Here is a 21,739-nt window from a genome sequence, read left to right on the forward strand (position 1 = left end):
TTGTTTTAAAGATAAATCAGGCTGTAGGACTACTATCAGCTAGTCAATTAAGTATTTATAAGTACCAACATGTGACTGCATTGGCTCAAGCACACATGGTCACATTTTGTTGTGAATCAACACAAAAATGAGTATGACCACAGAAAGCAGCAGCACCAACGCCTGCCTGTGCTTGCCTGACTATCACTTTGTCACAAGCAGGTGCAGGCTGGGGAAACTTCTTCCCTGTGGCTGACTACAAGCACAACTTTTAGGTCCTATTTCAGAATTCACTGTCACATTGCAAGTCACAGAGATTGAATATTTGGGTTTTGAGCAGTCCCTGTCAGTTCCAGTTCTTTGAATAGCAAGCATACTCCCACTTAGCCCACCTCCTTCCAGAGAAAGGACATCTGGGTGAGAGACTTTCCCCAAAGAAAATCTGATGGATGGAAAAAATAAGTGACAAGCAAGCAAAAGAGAAAGGTTGTGCTGTGGTTTCTCAAAAGCCTCAACAGGAATTCAGACTTTTGAGTTATAACCCTCATAATTCAAAAACCGAAATATAATCCAAATTAATGCCAAAAGAAACACACTTAAACATGGTTGCAATAAATGTGTTAAAGTATTAATGTAAAATAAAGAGGTCCAGAAGAAGAGTTTGGAGTCCAAAGACGCAGAGGGTGCCAAGTCTTCACCTCTCAGGTCCATAGGAGAGTTCAGATATTCAATGCAGTGTAACACAGCTTCCCCTTGAACAACAGCAATATTGTTCCTTCAAGTAAGTCAGAGGTAGTGTCTAAAACAGAGTAACAAATAGAGCAGCAGCCTCCAGCTGAGCCCAGCTACGCCTGACCTGGCCTGAGAATAAAACCGGCTTGGTCGCACTGCTGCTCAGGAATGAGCAGCCACCCTTGGTTTGAGCCCTGGTGTGTAACAATTAGCAGGAGGGACACGGGGCAGGGTGAGCCTGGTCACCGGGGAGACACACAGCATCAGCGGGTACCTCTGCACTGGAGGCCAGCCTCTCGCTGGCAGTGGGCACCACCGGCCTGCAGCGGATGGACGTTTCATTTAGCCAAACACGTAGCAGGGCTCAGACGGCACTTTGTTCCACTAGGATCCACGCATCACCGGGAGATTTTTTTTTTTTTAAATAAACAGAGATTACATTAGGTTTCACTTAATAAAGAAAACATTTAACAGAGTTTGAAGATGTCCACTAAGGAGCACAAGTGGAACACAGCAATCAGGATTTAGTTGAAGATTCATCCTCTTCTAAAAGGAGGTCGTTCAATGCAATAACTGTAGCAGCAAAGTCAACCAGCTCCACAAAGTCTGATGTAATTATGTTAACACCCATAACACCTGGCTTCTGTGCTTTCACCCAATTCAAAATCATGGGCAGGTTCCTAAAGACATTGAAATAAAGAAAATTAAACATTTAAAAAGATACTCTTCTTTATACACACTCTAACTTATTTAAAATACAACATGCTGTTTACAAATTATGTTATTATCTCACATTTGTGATCAGGTCCTGACTGCCACCCAAAATGCAACCAGCTAACGACAAGAGTGCTTAACACAGCATGTTGTCGCTAGCTATCAAGTAGAAATATTGGTAAGTCATCAATCCGAACTGCCATGCACACAAAATAACATTTGTGAACTCTGTATTCACTGGGCAGACTGTGCTTCAGGATTTAATGCTGCACTACAATTTCCTCCATCCTAGTTTGTTTTTACCCAAATACATGTTGAACCAAAAGCTTAATTTCACAGCAGACTTCAGTGTACCACAAAGCAAGGCTCTGTCTGGCCCAAGATGTTCCCCTGCCCATCTCTGCCTTCGGGTAGACAGGAGAGAGGTGGGGGGGGCACACACTGCATTTCTACCAAACTTTTTTCAGACGCCAGACCCACCCAGAGCAACAGGATCAGAGAAACACAGCCCAGAATCAAGCCCTAAGCTCTACAGGGCTTGAACATCCCAGCATACATCACTGTAACCAAAGGTGAGGTGTGTCAGGAATTTTGCTAAATGGAGTTAGAATTTCTACCGTGGGGAGAAATTTCAAGTAATTTCTTGGACAGAGTGCAAGTCAGGAGACTGTACAAGCTTTTTTTACCTCTAACACGCAAACATCAGGGTTTTCAGCACAGTTAGAGACAAATGAGTAAATATATTAGAATTATTTAAATTAGTGCCATAATATGCACACAAAATTACATGAGAAGACAGTAGGCAAGCAAATTGGCTAACAGGACAGGGAAGAAATAAACAAAAAACCCAACCCCAAAAACACCCCACAGCTCTTGTTCCAGAAAAATAAAAAATATCTTGTCAAGAACTAAAAGAAAGAACTCAAGGGAAGGTATAATTACTGTCTCAGTCAAGGGACACACCAGACTTTAGCCAGCTAAGTGTGAACATTGCACATTTCTCCTTTAGCAAGAGCTCAAAAGCACTTAAATATTAACATTCAGGGCAAAATTTCCATATGAGAAGGCAGACATCTACACAGAACTGCAAAGACAATTTACATATCCAAATCAGCTAGCATGTGTAAACACGTAAGAGCAATCACGCTTCAGCAAACAGCAGCATCTATTTTGAATTTTCAGTTTACTTTCAAACAAGTGGTAATGATGGGGCTGAGGGAAAGGGACAGAGCAAAGGCAGACGCTTCCAGCCTACCAGTGGCTTACAGCCCAGATCTGTGCCAACAGTCACTTGAAACAAAACTGCTTGCCCATTCCATATAATCAGTTGTCCCTTTACTAGTTTAAAAATAGAAATTCAGTACGATCTTTCCTTTAATCACAAGGCAACAGTACCTTTACTATACAGTACACAGACAAGTTCCATCCCTGCTTTCTGTTAGGTATCCCCACCAAGCACATGTATTTGTATTTGGGCCATTCACCAGTCTCAAAGCACCTGAGCACCATCTAGTGTCTAGTCTAATGCTGACCGCACAGATGCGGGCAAAGCACAAGCCAGACAGAAGACCTGAACAAACTGTGGTAAACAGCATTTGCATTTAATTACCTTTTCTCAGATTAATGTCTGTAAACAGGAAGGAGACTGAAAACTCTGATTTATAGTTCAACTGAAATTCCCTTACTTACATGAACAACTTTTGTTACTGCAAAAGCACAACACTTGCTTTTTTTACAAAGGATTTTTAAGAAAATAAGTTATATTGACTTTGGCTTCAAAATAATAATACTGTAACTACTTCTGAAGTGACCAATGATTCTCCCAAAGGGAGCACAAACCGGCAGCTGAAGATGTGTGTTTATCGCACTGCTTGATATTGAGCTCAGTTGCCGATCAAATTAGACCACAAGTATAATTTAGAACTTAATACCATTATGGCAAGATAAACTGCTACTGACATCAAAACAGGCAATATACCCAGGCACCAGTACAGGCTGGGGCAGACCTGCTGGAAAGCAGCTCTGCAGAGAAGGACTTGGGAGTTCTGGTCAACAACAGGTTGATCATGAGCCAGTAATGTGCCCTTGTGGCCAAGAAGGCCAACGGTATCCTGGGGTGCGTTAGGAAGAGTGTGACCAGCAGGTCGAGGGAGGTTTTCCTCCTCCTCTATTCTGCCCTGGTGAGGCCACATCTGGAGTACTGCATCCAGTTCTGGGCCCCTCAGTTTAGGAAGGACAAGGAACTACTGGAGAGAGTCCAGTAGTGGGCTGAAAAGATGATGAGGGGTCTAGAGCATCTTTCTTATGAGGAAAGACTGAGAAAGCTGGGTCTGTTCAGCCTGGAGAAGAGAAGGCTGAGAGGGGATCTCATCAATGTTTATAAATATCTCAAGGGTGGATGTCAAGAGGATGGGACCAGACTCCTTTCAGTGGTTCCCAAGGATAGGATGAGGGGCAACGGGCACAGACTGAAGCACAGGAGGTTCCATCTGAATATGAGGAGAAACTTCTTCCCTTTGAGGGCGCTGGAGCACTGGAAGAGGCTGCCCAGAGAGGCTGTGGAGTCTCCTTCCCTGGAGATATTGAAGACCTGCCTGGACACATTCCTGTGTGATCTGCTCTGGGTGAACCTGCTTTAGCAGATGGTTGGACTAGATGATCTCCAGAGGTCTCTTCCAACCTCAACCATTCTGTGATTCTGTAATATTAAACAGTGAGCCAACAGACCAGATCCCACCAGCACTGTTACAGTTCTGGCAAGTTTTAGCGAACAGGTTACAAGGTGATAATGCCATAAAATAAAGTCGCATGTAACCTATTCTGGTCATGCAGTTAATACTATTAAAAGTCACTGGCACACTGTGCTACTCAAAGTGAAACCCTCTTCTAATGATCTTTCTCATGGACAAACTAATTGTACAACAGTCAGTGGCATTAAAAAAGTTAAATTGCTAATCTAATTGTTGGTTAAAAAAAAAAAAAACACACAACACACCAAGATAAAATACTGCTCCAAGTCACACATCTTCAGGCATTACTGAAATTGCATTTGTCTACACAAATCTGTCTCCGTAAAACTGAGTCTGCAAATAGGCAATTTTCCTCTGTGGCACATGGGGGTTTTTTTCCCTAAATTCAAGTTTAGCCAATTTGGAATGAATTGTTCGTTTGAAAAAACACATCCAGCCCATGTTTTATGAAATCACATGACATTCAGAAAGAGTTCCCATTATCAGGAAATACACTTAGTTACACATATATACACATATATACATAATATATCCTGTTACTTTGTTTCCAATAACGCTTTATTTTTAATGGCTGCAAATATCTCTCATGAGCAACAGTAATGAAGCAAAACTACACTATCAAGACTTTCATCAAGTCTTACATCTACGCAAACATTTCAGTTTCCTGCTCACCCCATGACTCTTTCAACATGAAACATGCTAAGTAAAGAACTGAAAAAAATCAATACAAATCCTTACCTATGAACAAGGGTGTTCTTCAGACCACGAATTAGATGCCGTGCAATAGTTTTCACTCGAGGCGTGAGAATTGCTTGAGAAACATGGAAAGTCCCATAACGACTTCGTTCCTCCAGAGTGGTCTCCAGGAACTGTAACAGTTTGTGCACATTGGTTGTATTAGCCCACGGTGCCGGCATTTTATTCCCTGGCCACAGGAAGGCGTATTCCCTGTACAAAGGGTAATGGTAGAATACGAGAACCTAACAGAAGAAAAAGAAAACAAAAACCCCCAAAATTCACAACTATGTTATTTATATTTAAACAGGATGTTGCATTGGTTTATGCTTATACAGTACTGCTGCAGCTAGCATAAGAGTGAAAAGAGGACCAAGCAAAAAGAAGCTGCTCCTGAGTCACAAGTGTCAGTAAATTTGTTGCACTATCGTCAAAGGAGATGGAGATAATTTTCGCTAGCTGTGAGGACAGAATTGCTTCAGGCTTTAAGGGTCGTCAGTTTAAAATGAAAAAGTTGCCACGAGTATACTGCAATGTCATTCAAAGAATTCAGCTTAAAAGCATTTCAAAGCGCTGTCAGATAATATTACATTTGTACCTGAAGTTAAGTATTTTAATAGGAGTGATGCAGAGGATGGCCGGACTGCCAAGTGGCTGAAGCATACTGGGCTGATGGGCATAACAGGATTCCACTCACACTTACTGCATGAGATGCCCAAGTCAGTTTCACTGTCAGCAAAACCTCTAAATCAAAAGTCAGTATTTTATGCCTTGTAAGGCGGTTCTGTATAAGAGGATAGCTTAAAAATGCAACACTTTACTAACACCCAAACTTACAAATGATTCATTTTGGACCCTAGCACTGACAGCATCAGCTCAGAGGAATTCCTCGAAGCCCCATGTATTTTTACAGTTTAAGAATTACGTGCCATTGCTGAAACCCTGTTCTCAGTTCGTGTGTATGCATGGGAGCAGCTACAACAGAGAAGAGGCATTTCATCTTGCCACTACAGATTTGAATGGCTGTAAAGGAGCTAAGAAATTCTGTACCATACCTTAGTCATGTTACAGCTTTTATGCTTCAGTCAGTCCAAAAAGACAACAGTTTATCAAATCCTCATCAACACAAGCCAGCACAACATGCTCTTCCAGAAGAGAAAAACACTTGTAAGAAGCACAAGGCCCAGAGGATACTACCATTTAATTATTTAACATGCTTGAGGACAATCTAGGCACAATGAGGGTGGAGGGGCTGTACATAAATGGAAGGAAACATGCAGACCTAGCAGGCTTTAAATTGACTGTCAGCAGCATTCCTGGTCCAATACCTCTGACTGGGGACCACTCTTAACCTTTTGGGTTTGAAAAACATTACACATCCTTTTCCTACCTGGTGTTTCTTCTCCCACATGTACTGTAACGTTATATCTTCTACACATTCAACAGAACAAAGTTTGGATCCAAATGCTGAGCGGATCCTGTTGATCAAGAAGAAGTGATGGCTGTCATCCATGGCGTAAAAGTGATTGAAATCCAAGAATACTACTTCCTTGGGGTGCTGCTCAAGAAAGGTGTTAATCTCCTTCAGTCCATCCCATACTTTAATGCCAAACAAGCCATGTATGAAGTAAATCTCTTGTCCTATTTCCCCAGGTTTGGAAGATACACGAAGATCAAAGTAGCGGATTCCACCTTCCAACTGCTCTTTGAAAGTCAGATTTTGAGTCACTGACCATTTCTTCATAATCTTCTTAACCAAAGAAATTCTGGCCAAACGTTTGATGGCTGTGGCTTGGTCTGGTCCCACAGGAGATTTCTCATCAACCCAGTAGCTGAAAGAATCATGTGACCCTGGGGAAAAAAAAAAAAAAAAAAAGACAAAAATATTTAATTTTAGAAAACTGACTTCCCCAGAACACATATACCCATGTGCCCTGTAAACTGAAAAAAGTCCTACTTGCACAGCAGGGTCACAGAAGAGTTACGCTCAAATGTGTCTTTCAGACTAGCTTTTACACCTTAATTTTCCCCAACGCTACAACAAGAGCTATACTTGAGGTTCTCAGTTTGAACTGTTTTCATGTGTGAGCTCTCAACTTCAATGCAAATCATGACCATAAGACAAACATCACTGGTAATGGGAAATGTCCTTCTAACCTTCCTTCATTTACAAACTATCAATCTACCTCCAAAGCTTTCCCAGAACCTGGTACACCACTGATCTGAGATTCCAGCTTTACTGAAGGAATCTGAGGCTTTATTTTTCATTCTACCTGGTAAATCCAATCACGACCTAATACACCAAAGTTCTTGGAACAGATATCTTTATTCATGTGAGGGCCAGAGAGATCCATACATGCATGTGCCTTACCAGCACATCTCACTTTAGTCCCAAGATGGTAAATAAATGATCAGTAGTTTGAATGGTGGGCAATGACCGGCTGAACTTAGAGGAGAAGCAATTAAATACACCACTAGTTACTGTGTGGTTAGATACCAAGCTCATATCAAACAAGTTCATGAATATGACCTCTCCATTCTCCTGGAGAAACTGGCAGCTCATGGCCTGGATGGGTGTACTCTGTGATGGATAAAGAACTGGTTGGATGGCTGAGCCCAAAGAGTTGTGGAGAACAGAGCCAAATCCAACTGGCAGCAGGTCACGAGTAGTGTTCCCCAGGGTTCAGTATGGCAGCCAGTTCTGTTTAATCTCTTTATCAATGATCTGGATGAGGGGATTGAGTGCACCCTCAGTAAGTTTGCAGATGACACCAAATTGGGTGGGAGTGTTGATCTGCTGGATGGTAGGGATCTGGACCAGCTGGATGACTGGGCTCATACCAATTGTATGAGGTTTAACAAGGCCAAGCGCCGGGTCCTGCACTTGGGTCATAACAACCCCAGCCAACACTACAGGCTCGGAAAGGGCGGTTGGAAAGCTGCCTGGCAGAAAAGGATCTGGGGTGTTGATTGACAGCCGGCTGAACATGAGCCAGCAGTGTGCCCAGGTGGCCAAAAAGGCCAACAGCATCCTGGCTTGTATCAGGAATAGTGTGGCCGGCTGGACTAGAGAAGCAATTGTGCCACTATACTTGGCACTGGTGAGGCCCTGCCTTGAATACTGTGTTCAGTTTTGGGCGCCTCTTCATAAGAAGGACACTGAGGTACTAGAGACAGTGCAGAGGAGGACGATGAAGCTGGTGATGGGTCTGGAGCACAAGTCTGATGAGGAGCAGCTGAGGGAACTGGGGCTGTGTAGTCTGGAGAAAAGCAGGCTGAGGGGAGACCATATCGCTGGCTACAACTATCTGAAAGGAGGTTGTAGTGTGGAGGGTGTTGATCTCTTCTCCCAAGTAAGAAGTGATAGGACAAGAGGAAATGGCCTCAAGTTGCACCAAGGGAGGTTTAGATTGGATATTAGGAAAAAATTCTTCATGGAAAGGGTTGTCAGGCATGGGAACAGGCTGCTCAGGGAAGTGGTGGAGTCACCATCCCTGGAGGTGTTTAAAAGATATGTAGATGAGGTTCCTAGGGACATGTTAAGTTATGGTTGGACTCAATAATACTGAGGGTCTCTTCCAACTGAAATTATTCTATGATTCTATGTCTTTTACCTGGAAGTGTCTTTGAGTGACCACAGGTATGGTGAATATAAAATTTACCAAAAAAGATGACCAGTCAAAACCACCAGTCCTTGCCAAAATAATGCATGTCCAAAGCAGCTCCTGTAACACAACCTGTACCTTGGCAGAGGACCTGCATCTCCAGTATAAAATTTGTGCTTACTAGAAAAAATATCTCCAACTGAAAATTCAGTACTAAATGGAAGCAAAACTGAGAAATAACAAAACTCCTTCAAAATAACAGCTTCAGAGTCAATGAAATATCTCTAGCTTAGCTAAGTCGATATCAGAACAAAGAGTAATGGGGCAGCATATCTCAGTTTACACTGTACCAGGGCAGCATAAAGCAAAGATGGGCAAAAGCTCACCTACCACAGCATTCCAGCCAAGAAACTGCAACCGCTCCAGGCATGGAGCTTCCCTGTAAAGCTCCAGCCAGGAAAAACACATCAGGAGCTTTAACAGCCCTGCTTCCCTTTTTCCTTCAGGACAGCAGATGGGTTTCCCCATTGAGTCAAATCCCACTCGCTTCCTGCACCCTCACTTTGCCACAGTACAGGGAAAGTATCTTCACCCCAGTCACCACAAGTACCTCCTCTGCCAGCCGCCCCAGGGGCACAGCGACCCTGTACCACGCTGCTGGCACCTGCCTTTTCCCTTCCTGCACACCCCAGGTTTTCTGTCCCTGCTCCTGGGAGAATACTTTTCCAGAATTTCCTCCTCTACCTCAGGCCACAACTCTCTCTCAAAAAAAACCAAAACCCTAATTTATCATTTCCAATTTTAAGACAACATTTGAGGTGTCCACAGCCTTCTCTACCCAAACCTTTTATTTGTATATCAATGCCCACCTGAAGACTGATGTATTTCCTGTGATGCAAGGTCAGAGCTGTAAACAAGATTATGACCTCAACTGGATTATCTTGTTAGGATTTTCTTAATCTAGATTGAAGAACAGACTGTGCACAAACCAAACATCAGTTCACAACAACCTTAAATATATTCTTTTGCCATTAATTTCAACTAGTTCAAAAGTACTGAAAACGAACCATGAAGTTAGTTGTCAAGCTTGCAAGCTTTGCAACTAATTCTAAAAATCTAATTCTGATCAACTCTTCATGAATTCTTCACGGTCTTTATAAAAGCGTGCCTCTTACATGGCTTTCCATTCAGTTTTCTAGAAACAACTGACAAGTAACAATAAAGCTGTTTTTAAAAATGTCAGCTTAAGAAGCTATTTAGTACATGTCACAGTAAACTACATGAAAATGCAGCTGTCAGTTTTGGAGTTACACCTAGATATTTTTCCCACTTCCAAAGGTGTAAACCCAAACAAAATACAGGATCAAACATCTAGTGAAGACATGTCAGAAGCCATGTAAAGCCTGGCTCATACTGCAAGCTGCAACTCAGACACATTTGAGTTTCATACACCTCCCCATAGAGCAGAATGAGCCTTTCAAGCTTCTACAATATTTGGAAGGTAGACTTCAATCACGAGGGCGTTTTCTTCTGCCTCTGAATGAGTTACTTTGCACAAAGAAGTTGGGGGGGGAGGGGTTCCTTTGTGTGGGCATTTTTATTTAAGTTTTCAATTTCATTTCTTCCTCTAGGTCACCATAGAAAATTGCTTAACATGCTAGAATAAGGCTATAAGAAACATTTAGTTTTCATTTTAACTAAGACTGTGCAGCTGTTTCTAGAGAGCTGTCTATAGAAGTCATTTACACCATTATGCTCCCTCAAACAGTGTCACTGATATTATAAATCTGACTTAAAAAGGAACAACAATTTTACCTGGCAAATACATTGTTGTCAACTCAGAGTTGTTTAAACAAATCTGAGCCAAGAAACAGCTTGTTTCCCTAAGTCTGATCACTTAACTTCACAGTTAGAAAAGCCTTTCCTTTGCAGATTGTCACATACAAGGCACATTTAAGGACACAAAGAGCGAATTTCTCCTTGCACTATCACAAACCAAATTCTATTTATAGTTCTAGAAAGAAAACAAGCCACAAGAACATTGCAACTTTTTCAACACATACTTTAAGAACTGCACTCCTTAACAGGGCAGCTGCTATTTGAGAAACTGAACTACATGTGATATGCTTCTATAGTTAGAGAAGATCATGAAAACTCCTGCCCTGTGGCTCTGCTTTAAAGCCCAGGAAATTGAACTTCTCACTTACAATGTAGTCAACATGTATACCTAGATATAATCAAGTAGAACATGAAAAGGAACATCTAAAAAACAAGCTCCCCTTTTCATAGTTGCTAGAAGACCACCTCCTAATGACGTCAGGTGACCATCATCAACACTGCAGCTGGAAAGACACAGCAAAGTTCAGTTAGATTTTCAGTGGTCATTTAGAGAGGACTAGCCACCAACTGTGAGAAATATCTAGGCCAAACGTGGACCCAGAACATTTTTACTTCAGGAAGAGAAAAAAGCAAACTGAAGGCCTGAAGCAACAGCATTAGATATTTGTTGGGCCGAGGGGTGAGAGCAAGGTGAGGACCCATGTCATCCACCAGGTCCTTCTTTAATTTAAGATCACTGTGTTATGCTACCCGCTCAGCTGCTGGCTTTTAATATAGCTTAGCTGTGATGATAAGCTATATGCTAAGCTGATCACATCATGATGTCAAAGTAATCCCTGCTCTCCTTTGCTCTACCCCCAAACTCCATGAAAGGCCTAGCCAGTCTGTAGCTATGGCAAGAGCCAGACTGGTTGCTGATACAGCACAGCTGCTTTTTCAAAAAGTGTAACCTAAGCCTCCTCAACTCCACACAATTTAAAAGGCAAAGGCCTACACGAGAAGCACAGAGCAGACCAGCCCCATTTTGTTAACAGCTCAGTGTTAGAGCTGCTAACCACATTCTCAATTCGTTCCAAACACAAGGATGTGTGAAGATATTCAGGTCCCCTAACATTGTACAGTAACAGCAACATGGCTGGCAGTTTCCGAACAGAGCAAGCACCACAAAACTCTCATAGCAACATACACAAAAGTCTTTTCCATGTTTTAGAAAAATCCTTTTCCATCTATGTTTCCCACCACCCAAATGGCATGCATGTCCCCAAGTTACACTAACCATTTTTCTCAGGGAAACAAGCTCAAGAAGTCTTGTCAGCAAGACATTTCTGATAATACCTGGCATCTTAAATATAAATACCCTATATTGATTCAATAAGTCCATTCCTTAAACCTGTTGACTGTGAACTAAGCAACTAATGAACCTAGGTATTTATAACCTCCATCTTACAGACTGAGAAACCAAAAGGCACAGAAAAGCCAAACTTTATTGTCCTTTAGGCAAACAGAGGCCAAAACTCCAGTCTGAAGCACCTCAAGAGCATGTTCTTGCACGCGCACCACACTTCTTGAGTCACTGTACACGAGAGCTGATGAGCGTTTGGATTGCAAACCTTACCAAGCTGCTCCAGTGACATGGCATCAGCCTGGTGCTAAGCCCTTCCCAAACCCAAGCTTGGCACAGGAAATAAAACAAAGAGATGATCATTTGCCAATTGCTTCTAACAGGCTGAAGATGCAAAGCATGAAGCCGCAAGCATTAAGTTCAAGCATGAAAGAGGCTGCACATTCAAAGGAAAAAAAAATAGGGGACTGCTAATCAGCTGGCAGGTCTTACAGAATAACAGACAATGGCTGCTCTATTTTGGCTTCATTTCTTTCATCTGACAAAGATTGGAAGCCTCAAGGAAAGCAGACACATCCCCTCAAATGCCCAGATATTTAACTATCAAAGGCTATGATATGGTTAGAATAGTATTAGAGAGGTATCTTCCAGACAGCAGATTGTTAAAATGATGGATAGTCCTCTTAAACTTATCCCAGTAAGTGCAATTGTGGAATAATTTTTATTCGTATCTTTAAACCTCTTTTTATTCTCCTTACAATTAACTTGAGAAATCAGTGTACATTAAACAGATCACTTCTCAATTCAATTTGTATGTTAAATAGATTGTGTTTCACTGTTCAGGATGACTTTTTTGTTGAAGCCTTTGTGCCAATTGTTAGAAAGCAGCCTTGTATCATCACACCTGGAAAGTGTAACCTAAGCCTAAGTGTACACCTAAGTGTAATTTTCCAGTGTTTATTTGTCATGCTACTCCAGTTACAGTCAAATTAACCCATGGTGTAGCTCAAACAAATGACACTCATCAACAGAATGTTATTAAGTCTTGAATTTCAACAATTACTACCAATATCACTTTGTATCTTCTGTTTCCATGTCAGTATTTGCTGTATATACAGTTGCAGCACACAGATAGGAATGAGCATCATCTCACAAACACTTGTAAATTTACCTTCAAATTTACCTTCAAGAGATCTTAAAAATATGACCACATGGCATGCAAAGTGCGGAGATCTTCAACTTCGAATGTACTTGTGCACTGCTAATTACTTGCAAACAAGACAAGAACTCCTGTTTTTTTTCAGATACAAGCATGTCTACTAGCATAACACTAGCCTCCCCACTTGCAAGGCTAGTCAAAAAAGAATAGTCAAAAGCAGCAAAGACACTTTCTACAAAAATCTGGCTAACTAAGAAACAACAAATGAAAACACAAGAGCAGGAGAGTGCACTGTCAGCAAGTTTAACTAGATCAGAATAATTTTGCTTGATCTTCACATTAATGAAATATTAATGGAATGAATAAATGCAAGAAAATCTCTTGTCTTCTGTTAAACATTTGCAAGAAGCAAGGTCAACATACTGCACCAATCGCCTTAAAGGGTCATTTATGGTCAAAGAATCACCCTAGCTGTAGTGATGCCAAACTTCTTAGAGCAAGCTTTGCTCACTAGACAAAGTACATTCCCCATGTATTACAAAACACCACACATGACATAGCACAGCAAACATTACATAGCCAAGACATCTAGAAGCACAGCAATCAAGTTGCAAAAACACAGGATGCAAGTGCTAGCAAGTTAAGGTTATCCCACAAATGGTCTTTTAAACCAAGTGTCCTGTGTGTGCCAGAATGAAGGGAAAAACGGGATGAACAAAAGTGCCTCTCAAAGCCCAGAAGTCCTCAGGATTCAGGTCATTAACAATCCAGCTTTTCTAATCAAAAGATTAACATCTTAAAAGTTCTTCACTAATGAAAAGTGAATCAAACACTTCATATTAATTTGCCTAACAAAAGGAGAAGAGGCAGGAATATCAAACATCCTGTTGATAATTCATTATCTAAAACTTTTGAGATGAGTATTTATATTTTAATAGAATCCTAAAAGAATCCTTTAGGTATTCTTAATGCAGTCTCATTAAGGAGGACAAATCCTAGTACAGATCAAATCCTCTTAGGAAAACTTCCTCTCCCTGTCAAAGAATTACCTTGATTCCCCCCACTGCCCCTTTCAGGGTGGTAGGTAGAGCGGGGGTGAATAAAAGGGGTACAAAGAGAAAGGGGCTGCTTAAAACTCTCTCAGACACGATATAACATGGCAGTTTACTCTTCTTTATAGCAAGGAAGAATCAGTTTGGCACTGGTTGGAGTTACTGCCATGAAGTGTTTTTCTGATTTAGCAGTGACTTCCCATTTACCAGCAACCCCAGCTCGCTGCACTGGGAAAGCAGAAAGTTTCAGGACTTCTCTGCCATTTCAAAGCCTGAATGGATTTACCTGCTCTGAAGTGAAAAAAACCCTTCACTTTAGAGTCCTGTATTCCCCTTTCATGACCACTCAGAACCGTGTAGACCAAGGGCTTATCCTCTTCCGAGATGGCTCTAGGGAAATCTTTTCTTGTTTTCATTCCACATACTTTTCCCTTGTTTTACATCTTTTCTGGAAAAGCAGGCAAACTGGAACTTTCACACAACTCAGGAGAACAACCACCATTTATATCAACATTATGACTGGTTTCCTGTTTGAAGTAAAACTTATTTACCAGGCAGTTAAGTCACTCTCTAGGGCACAGATTTTAAAAAAAAGAGGCAGAAGGCTTTTCCTGATTAAAAAGATCCAGATCTTCATATACTGTTTGAAGAAAGTTGTGTGGCATTTCAAGAACAATTTGGTTTTCGCTAAACAAATGACAGCAGTCCTTTAAAAAGAGAAACCCTAAGATGTAAGGTCCAGGGAAACTTCTGCACAGATTCAGTTTCTGCCACACCAGTTCCTCACATAGGGACACAAAAAGGGAATACTTCCGTCAGATATTTTCATTGGTATAGCAGTCCAGATAGTTTAATAGCCTCTCGCCAACAAGACTTGAAATTTGCAGCTACAATGAAGTAGACTACCAAGGTAATAAAATAACTTCTCCTTTTAGGACAAGTTCATCCTGAAAATTCTGCATTCACAGATCATCTCCAACATCACCATAGTTATGCAGATGTTTTCTTCTAATGTTTGGTAGATGCCAATTAAATTGGGAGGGAGAATAAAGCTTGGTGAATCAGTACATTAACCTTATATATTAGGCTTAACTATGGGCTTGGCTGGTAGGGCTGCTCCTCATTAAGACTGCCTGCTAGCTGTATTTGTAAAGCTCTGTTTTCCAGGGCTGATCATTTTGTAGGCCTTTACCACTTAGATCAAAACCATTAGGTTTCTGCCTCAGGCTTTTTGGGTGATCTTCTTCGCAAACAGCGGAAACGGTGGCATGTTGTAGTACCAAGTTTCAGCTACAGTCATTCTGACAATACCATGAACAAATGATGGAAAGCTACTCAATTAAAAGTTAGTTAGAAAGTTAATTTTTCAAGAGTGTGTGTGTGTTGTGGGGAGAATCAAGCAGCTTGACAAGTGCTGTAGTTTGGAGGAGAAGATCAACATCTATTTTAGAAGGCCAGGGACACATCTCTCCTCAGAGATCAGTGGAAAAACGGACATTTCAACAACTATTTCAGCTCTCCAATATAATCCTATTTTAGCCATATTTGAGCTATGATTATTTTACCTTAAAAAAAAAAAGCTTCTGGAACTGTAGAACTCAGGTTTTCCATCAGCTTTAGCTACCCATAACCCAGCATCCCATGGTCAACTCTCCACCAATCGTCCAGCTTGTTACAGGAAGGAGCAGCATCATGTTGCAACTGTTCCGCATTGCTTAGAAATGCCGTCCTTCCACATACCTTCAGAGGATGAGCTAATACATGAGAAGATGACAGAAAAGGCTCAGTGCACCATCAGAAGCTATGACTGAAGAGCTGCTCTATCTCCCCCGAGAGGTGCAGGCTGCCCTGCCCACATGCTTCACACCAGCCGGATGCCCTGCCCAGCATTACATACAGCTCTAGGCACACCAGTATCTGAAGAACTAACTCGTGGTGGAAAAAACTTCCTCAGTGTTTTGAATCAGACTCAGATGTACCAAATTTGACCTACGAACATTTATATTTCAATATTTAAAAAAACCCACAAAAAACAAACCACCAAACAAAAACCAAACAAACACACATGACACAAAAAACACCTTACAATCTAGGATATGAACATTGGTATTAACTGACTTTTTTAATATTGTATTTCGAAGTGCTGAACTAAAACATTTTACTTTTTCCAAAATTTCTATTTTTTTTCAGCTCTCTTCCCTAGAGACTCAATTCAAATTGGATTAGTTCAGATTCAAATTCAATCATTCCCTTAATTATTTCCTCAACAGCAGGTTCACTAACACTATGCGAAAGAAAATACAATCCCCCATGTTTTGTAAACACAGCCATCCTATGTCTTCCTTCCTACCTATATCTGCAGCACTGTGACACACCAGGTTAACCATAATGCTCCCTCAGGACAGCCACATGCTTTAGCGCCTCTCCTGGGGTTTGTCCAAGCACACGAACAGGTTTTTGGGAAGCTTTTCTAGCAGGAACCACTTCTCAAAGAAAACCCCCCAAACCATTATCATCAACATCAAAAAGCCTTCCATCAGGTTAGCTTGCCGAATGCACTCATTTAGGCTCGTAGGACCAAACATCCACCAATGGAGGAAAATGGGAATTCTGATAATTTTTTAGGTGAGGGGAGATGGAAAGAACAGAGGAGGGAAGAGAGGGGACAGAAGGAACATTTAATTAGCTACTCATATTATAAAATGGCACCCGTAACTATTCTGGGTGCTCCTGCAAGAAGATTGCTTACCCTCCCATGTATCAATGGATCCTTATTCAAGTAATCATTAATTTCCTCTAAAAGGAATGAAAATCAACACTAGGGAAAAACTCACACCTAACTATCCTGACTAAAATCAGTGACCAATCCAGAAATGCAGTTTGATCAAAACTAGCAAGTATTCATTTCTGTTATGTTATGGTTCTTAACTATTCAAAGACAGAATAATCCAGGCAAGATTAAGTAAATGCATCATTACAAACACCCAAAGGAAAACAGAACTGCCTACTCTTCTGCTCGTCATATTCATCCAGCAGCACTTTGGAGGCTGGACTAATAAAACACTCTGTAAGCAAATGCTGATAGTCGGCAGTTAACATCTGCTAGATTGCCTTGCTGCCTCAAGACAAGCAGCTTATCATGATCTCAGAAAGTGGATCTTGAGAAAGAAAAAGCATTTCAGCTGTCCTAGCATAAATATTCATGTAAAAGCTCAATCAAACTGGAAAGTGGTGTTGTATCTTCAGAAGCAGAGAGACTTCTCAGACTCTAGCACCTAGTTAATTGTGATACTGCCAAAAATACTTAAAAAGGCAAGCAGTCAAAATGAAACCATACAAACTGGACACGCCACGGTGCTATGAATTATCAGCATGCAGGTACAAGCAAGAAGCACGTTAGGCTTCTCCAGCAAATTCATTAAATAACCGATTTACTTTGAAAGCATACTAGTGACAGCACTGCAGCTATTGCTCATGTTCCATTTCTCCACGGGAAAAGAAAACTAACAGACACAGATTAACAGATGACTAAAGAAAGCAGTGTCATAGTTGTACATGATTTCATGAAATTGTTTGAAGCGAAACAGCTTGAGGCTAAACACATACTGTAATTTAAAATACATCACCCTGCCAAAGGTCATATGTTCACAATCGAAATCCTTAAGAGTTCATTTTTAAACCCACATTCAAAGAGGATTAGTCTGGAGTATAATTAAGAGAAAACCCTCTGGAGTTTCACACAAGGTCACCTCTTGTTGAAGGTGGTTCATTTGTTGACTATATTGTATGCATGTAGGTTGATGACACTTTAGTTACTTGATATCTGGCAATTTGTCATTGCAAAAATTCCATCTCTCCTCACATCGCACACGAAACTTCATCTCTTTTCCTTCAACAAGACTATGCTGGTTTATTATCTAGTCTAGAGTTTTCCAATAGAGAGAACAGTAAAGTCTGAACTCTGGAATTGGTTGCACCCAAGCCCTGGAGGATGACCCTGAATTCTTCAAAGTCTCTCCTCTGTTTTGAGCAGAGAGTTAAATCAGCATGTAAATACAAAAACTGTATACCTCATGAATCTTAAACATTACTTGTTACCACTCAGTTCTAAAGACTGAGTAAATAATGATTTTCTCTGTCCTCAGGTAGCACGTTTCACTCAACATGTGGGAATCATAGGATAGTGTACGATAAGAAGGAGCCCCAGATGTCACAGCTATCTTTTTTAAAGCCAGTGAAAACAAGTAGCTCTGAAAGCAAAACTGTGTGCAACAGATGAAGATGCAGAACTCTACACAGACCATACTTAGCTCCACACAGGAGAGTTATTAAGACTTTCCCTTATACAATACCATACGATGAATTAAATTTGAACAGTTTATTTTCTGCATATACTATTGTTTCACTTTAGATAGCCGCATCATGCCAACTTTTTTTTCAAAAAGTAGAATCTTATGGCCTTCAAAGGCTGCATTTTCCCAAAATGCAACAACGTTAAAAAAAAGCCCCAAAACAAACAACAACAACAAAACCCAAAATAAATGAGAAAAAAAACCCCCACAAACCAAACAACAGTTTCTGGGTGTTTAATGCTGACTTCAAATAAAGTTTAAAATACCTTTAAGGTTTCAACTGCTCCGGCACATTCATTAGAGTTCCTTTGCTGCTCCTATGCACAAAGAGTGGTTGGGAGGAGGAAGCGGGAGAGGGCGGAAATCAAAAAGAAGTTGAGTCCCTCAATCTAGTAGTGAAGACAAACACATCTGGAGATGGACAAAAGCAGGCCACACCTGTCATACGCACATACAGTTATTAAGCATAGACAAAAATGCTTCTCATTTGACCTCAAGCCTCCCTTTCATCTCTCTTTTGAAGGCCTTCATTGCTGTTCAGCATCTGTAAACAGATGCCTCAACTGCAACCTGCTTTGTACAATCCTTTCCTTGCACACTGCTAGCAAAATCACCTTGGAGCCCAAAAAGGCCCCCAAAACTCCACTTTGACAAAAAGAATCATTGGACTACATTAAAAAAAAAAAGAAATCCCTGAACATCTACCCAAGACATTTTTTCCCTACTCAGAGGTTGCACAAGGTATGTGCAGGAAAGGGGTGAGAAAATACAGCATCTTGGACTACAAATATACATATACTGCAAGCTTTTTCAAAAAACACTACTCATTTTAAAAAGTGTGGCATTACTGAAACAACTCCTCATTTTTTTTGTTCCTCTGCTACAAACATAGCACAAACGACATTTTAAGTGCCGGACAGCAACAATGCACCTAACACAAATCAATATCATAACCTTCTGTAAACAAAGTTTTACAGCCCTTAAACTGCTATAGCAACAAAAAGTTGATTTATTACTGTTCACTAAAACAGAGAACGAAGTTTCAGAGTCTGCAGCTACTTCAATTTTATATGAACACCGAACTTCCTTTCTGTCGCTCCCTCCCTGTTTATATGGACAGGGTTAAATAAAAATGATCTTGCTACTGTTAAGGTGGGGGGACGGTGTTACTTTTGATTAAAACAACGCATTTCAACTGTATCAAGCCCGTATCACTAATGACCAGTCTAACATCCAGTATCAGAATGAAAGGCTACAGTAGTCACCCCTAAAGTCTTCTCTATTGACATCTACAAGCAATACTAGACTTTTTGCTATTTACAGATAGAATTTCTTCCTATTACTAAGTAACTTTAGGGTCATCTGTTGTCTTCCTCATTTTTCAGTTTACCCATCTGTAAACCAGAAGTGATGACACTCACCCTTACCAATTTGTTAACACAGAAGCTCTGTGCTAGAGCTAGGAGTTAGTGATTTTAAGTTCTGCTAGGGGAGGGGGACATTTTGTAAGTATTCACAGTATTTTAGTGTCTTCAGTGTAACATTATGCATTGGGATATTTCATGATGGTGCTGTGCTCTTTGACTGTCTGACAAGCTATACACAGGTTCTGCTACAAAATACATTTCTATTTGATGAACCTCCAGCTGTTCAATTCAATGCAAACCTTTCTCCCTGCCTGCTTTCCGCCTTGCTTAAGTAACGTGAAAAGCCTTAAAGAGGACCTCCGGGGATCACAGCTACCTTTTGTTAAATACAATGAAAACAAGCAGGTCAACAGGTTAGAAACTCGCAGCTGTATTTACAGAAGATTAAGCGCTCCTTCCCCTCCGCACCGGACGGGATTCCTGTCAGCCCTTACCCGCGAACAGGCGCTGACGCCCGAGGACAGACTTTCCACACGGCTGCCACAGCTCAGGCAAACACCCAACCTCCGGCCGCCGAGCAGGGGCAAACACCTCCCGGCCCAGCCTGCGGACACAGCCCCGGCCACAGCCGGGCCCGCCCCAAGCGCTTCACCAGCGGGAAACACGACGCCGCCGCCGAGAGGCGACTCCCCCCAGCGCCAGGCCCCGGCGGTGGGGACAGGCCCCGGCCCCCAACAACCCCTGCCGGCCCCGCCCCGCCGCCCTACCCGGGATGGCCAGGTTGGAGAGCGGGTAGGAGTGCAGCGCCGCCGGCAGCGAGCCCATCCAGTCCGCGTTGCTCTCCGCCATGGCCCCCGCGGCGGCCCACCGCCGCCGCCGCCGGCCGCCTTCCCTCCCGGCCGGCGGCCTCATCCCCGGGCCGGGGAGCCAAGCCGGGCCGGGCCGGGCCGGGCAGCAGCGGCTGAAGGGCCGGCGGGGTCGGGGCCCGGCTGGGCCACCCGGCCGCCTTATGTAACAGGTGCGGCTCGGCCGGGCGCGGCGCCGGCACGGCGGCCAGCCATTGGCTGCCCGCTGCTCGCCCCGCCCCCTCCGCTGTGCGGCGTGTCACGGTGTTCCTTTCTGTGAGGGGAAGGTGCGTCCGCCGCGGCGGGATCCCTCCGCGGGACCGCGGCCGAAACAGCCGTCACCGCCGCCTGCCTTCCGGGAGGGGGTCGTATTTGTGCTCATAAATGCCGCTAGGGTGGGTGTCAGGAGGATGGGACCAGATTCCTCGGAGTGGTGCCCAGCGATAAGGCGAGGGGCAGCGGGCACAGACTGAAACACAGAAGTTCCATCTGAATATGAGGAGAAACTTGTTTACTTCGAGGGTGACAGTGCACTGGAACAGGCTGCCCAGAGACGCTGTGGAGTCTCCTTCTCTGGAGACATTCAAAACCCGCCTGGATACATTCCTGTGCGATCTGCTCTGGGTGAACCTGCTTCAACAGGTGGTTGGACTAGATGACCTCCAGAGGTCCCTTCCAACCCCAACCGTTCTGCGGTTCTGCACCATCTGACCGATCAAACCAGTATAGCGCTGGTCTGGGTGAAAGGAGAGTAACGGTGTGGTCTGGGGCTGGGGAGATGTCAGCCCCGGGCTGCAGGTGGTACCACGCCGGGCTTCTGCAGCCCCAGCCACCTGAAATTCAGAGCCTTCTGAGCCAGCTTCACTGTTGATGGCGCTGATGTCTCTGTTCAGTTTAATGGAGTTTCCTAGACAGTCAAAGCAGACCATAAAACAAATGATTCAAGCAGAACAGGAATTGGTTTTTTATGAGAGGAACTCGAAGGACAAACCTGGAGATGAAGCTTGAACAATATGCACATAGTAACAAATTAGGAAATTTGGCAAGGACTAGTGGTATATTGTGAACTTTTTTAAACTATGCTCATTAAACGCTCATTTTAATACAAAACCACGCCTCCCCATCAAAGACCACCCACCTCCAGGAGAAGACCCCTACTCACTGAGCATGCGTAGAAGATTTCATTTACTGTACCTGTTAAACCAAGGCAAGAAAAGTTCAGACCAATAGACTTTGAGCAGGCATAAATATATATGAGATGTTAGGAG

At 42.5% G+C, this 21,739-nt stretch overlaps 1 protein-coding gene across 1 annotated transcript; it reads right to left on the bottom strand.

The window, feature by feature from the left end:
• Positions 1–208: 208 nt before the first annotated feature.
• PLCXD2 (phosphatidylinositol specific phospholipase C X domain containing 2) lies at positions 209–20,609 on the bottom strand. Its single transcript, XM_065652042.1, has 4 exons — positions 20,394–20,609; positions 6,301–6,761; positions 4,914–5,155; positions 209–1,391 (listed from the first exon to the last, which is right to left on the bottom strand). Exons 1-4 carry the CDS (start codon positions 20,536–20,538, stop codon positions 1,229–1,231), a joined length of 1,011 nt encoding a protein of 336 aa, XP_065508114.1. The 5' UTR covers positions 20,539–20,609; the 3' UTR covers positions 209–1,228.
• Between the last annotated feature and the right edge of the window lie 1,130 nt (positions 20,610–21,739).

This window comes from Caloenas nicobarica, chromosome 1 (assembly GCF_036013445.1).
Source record: "Caloenas nicobarica isolate bCalNic1 chromosome 1, bCalNic1.hap1, whole genome shotgun sequence".
Classification (NCBI taxonomy): domain Eukaryota; kingdom Metazoa; phylum Chordata; class Aves; order Columbiformes; family Columbidae; genus Caloenas; species Caloenas nicobarica.

Excerpts from the sequence above, each read along its gene's own strand:
- PLCXD2 (XM_065652042.1), bottom strand. The coding sequence starts at position 20,538 with ATGAGGCCGCCGGCCGGGAGGGAAGGCGGCCGGCGGCGGCGGCGGTGG. Across the intron at positions 6,762-20,393 it reads CTCCAACCTGGCCATCCCGG|GGTCACATGATTCTTTCAGC; the intron begins GTAGGGCGGCGG and ends TTTTTTCCCCAG. Across the intron at positions 5,156-6,300 it reads TGTGGGAGAAGAAACACCAG|GTTCTCGTATTCTACCATTA; the intron begins GTAGGAAAAGGA and ends TTCTTCTGTTAG.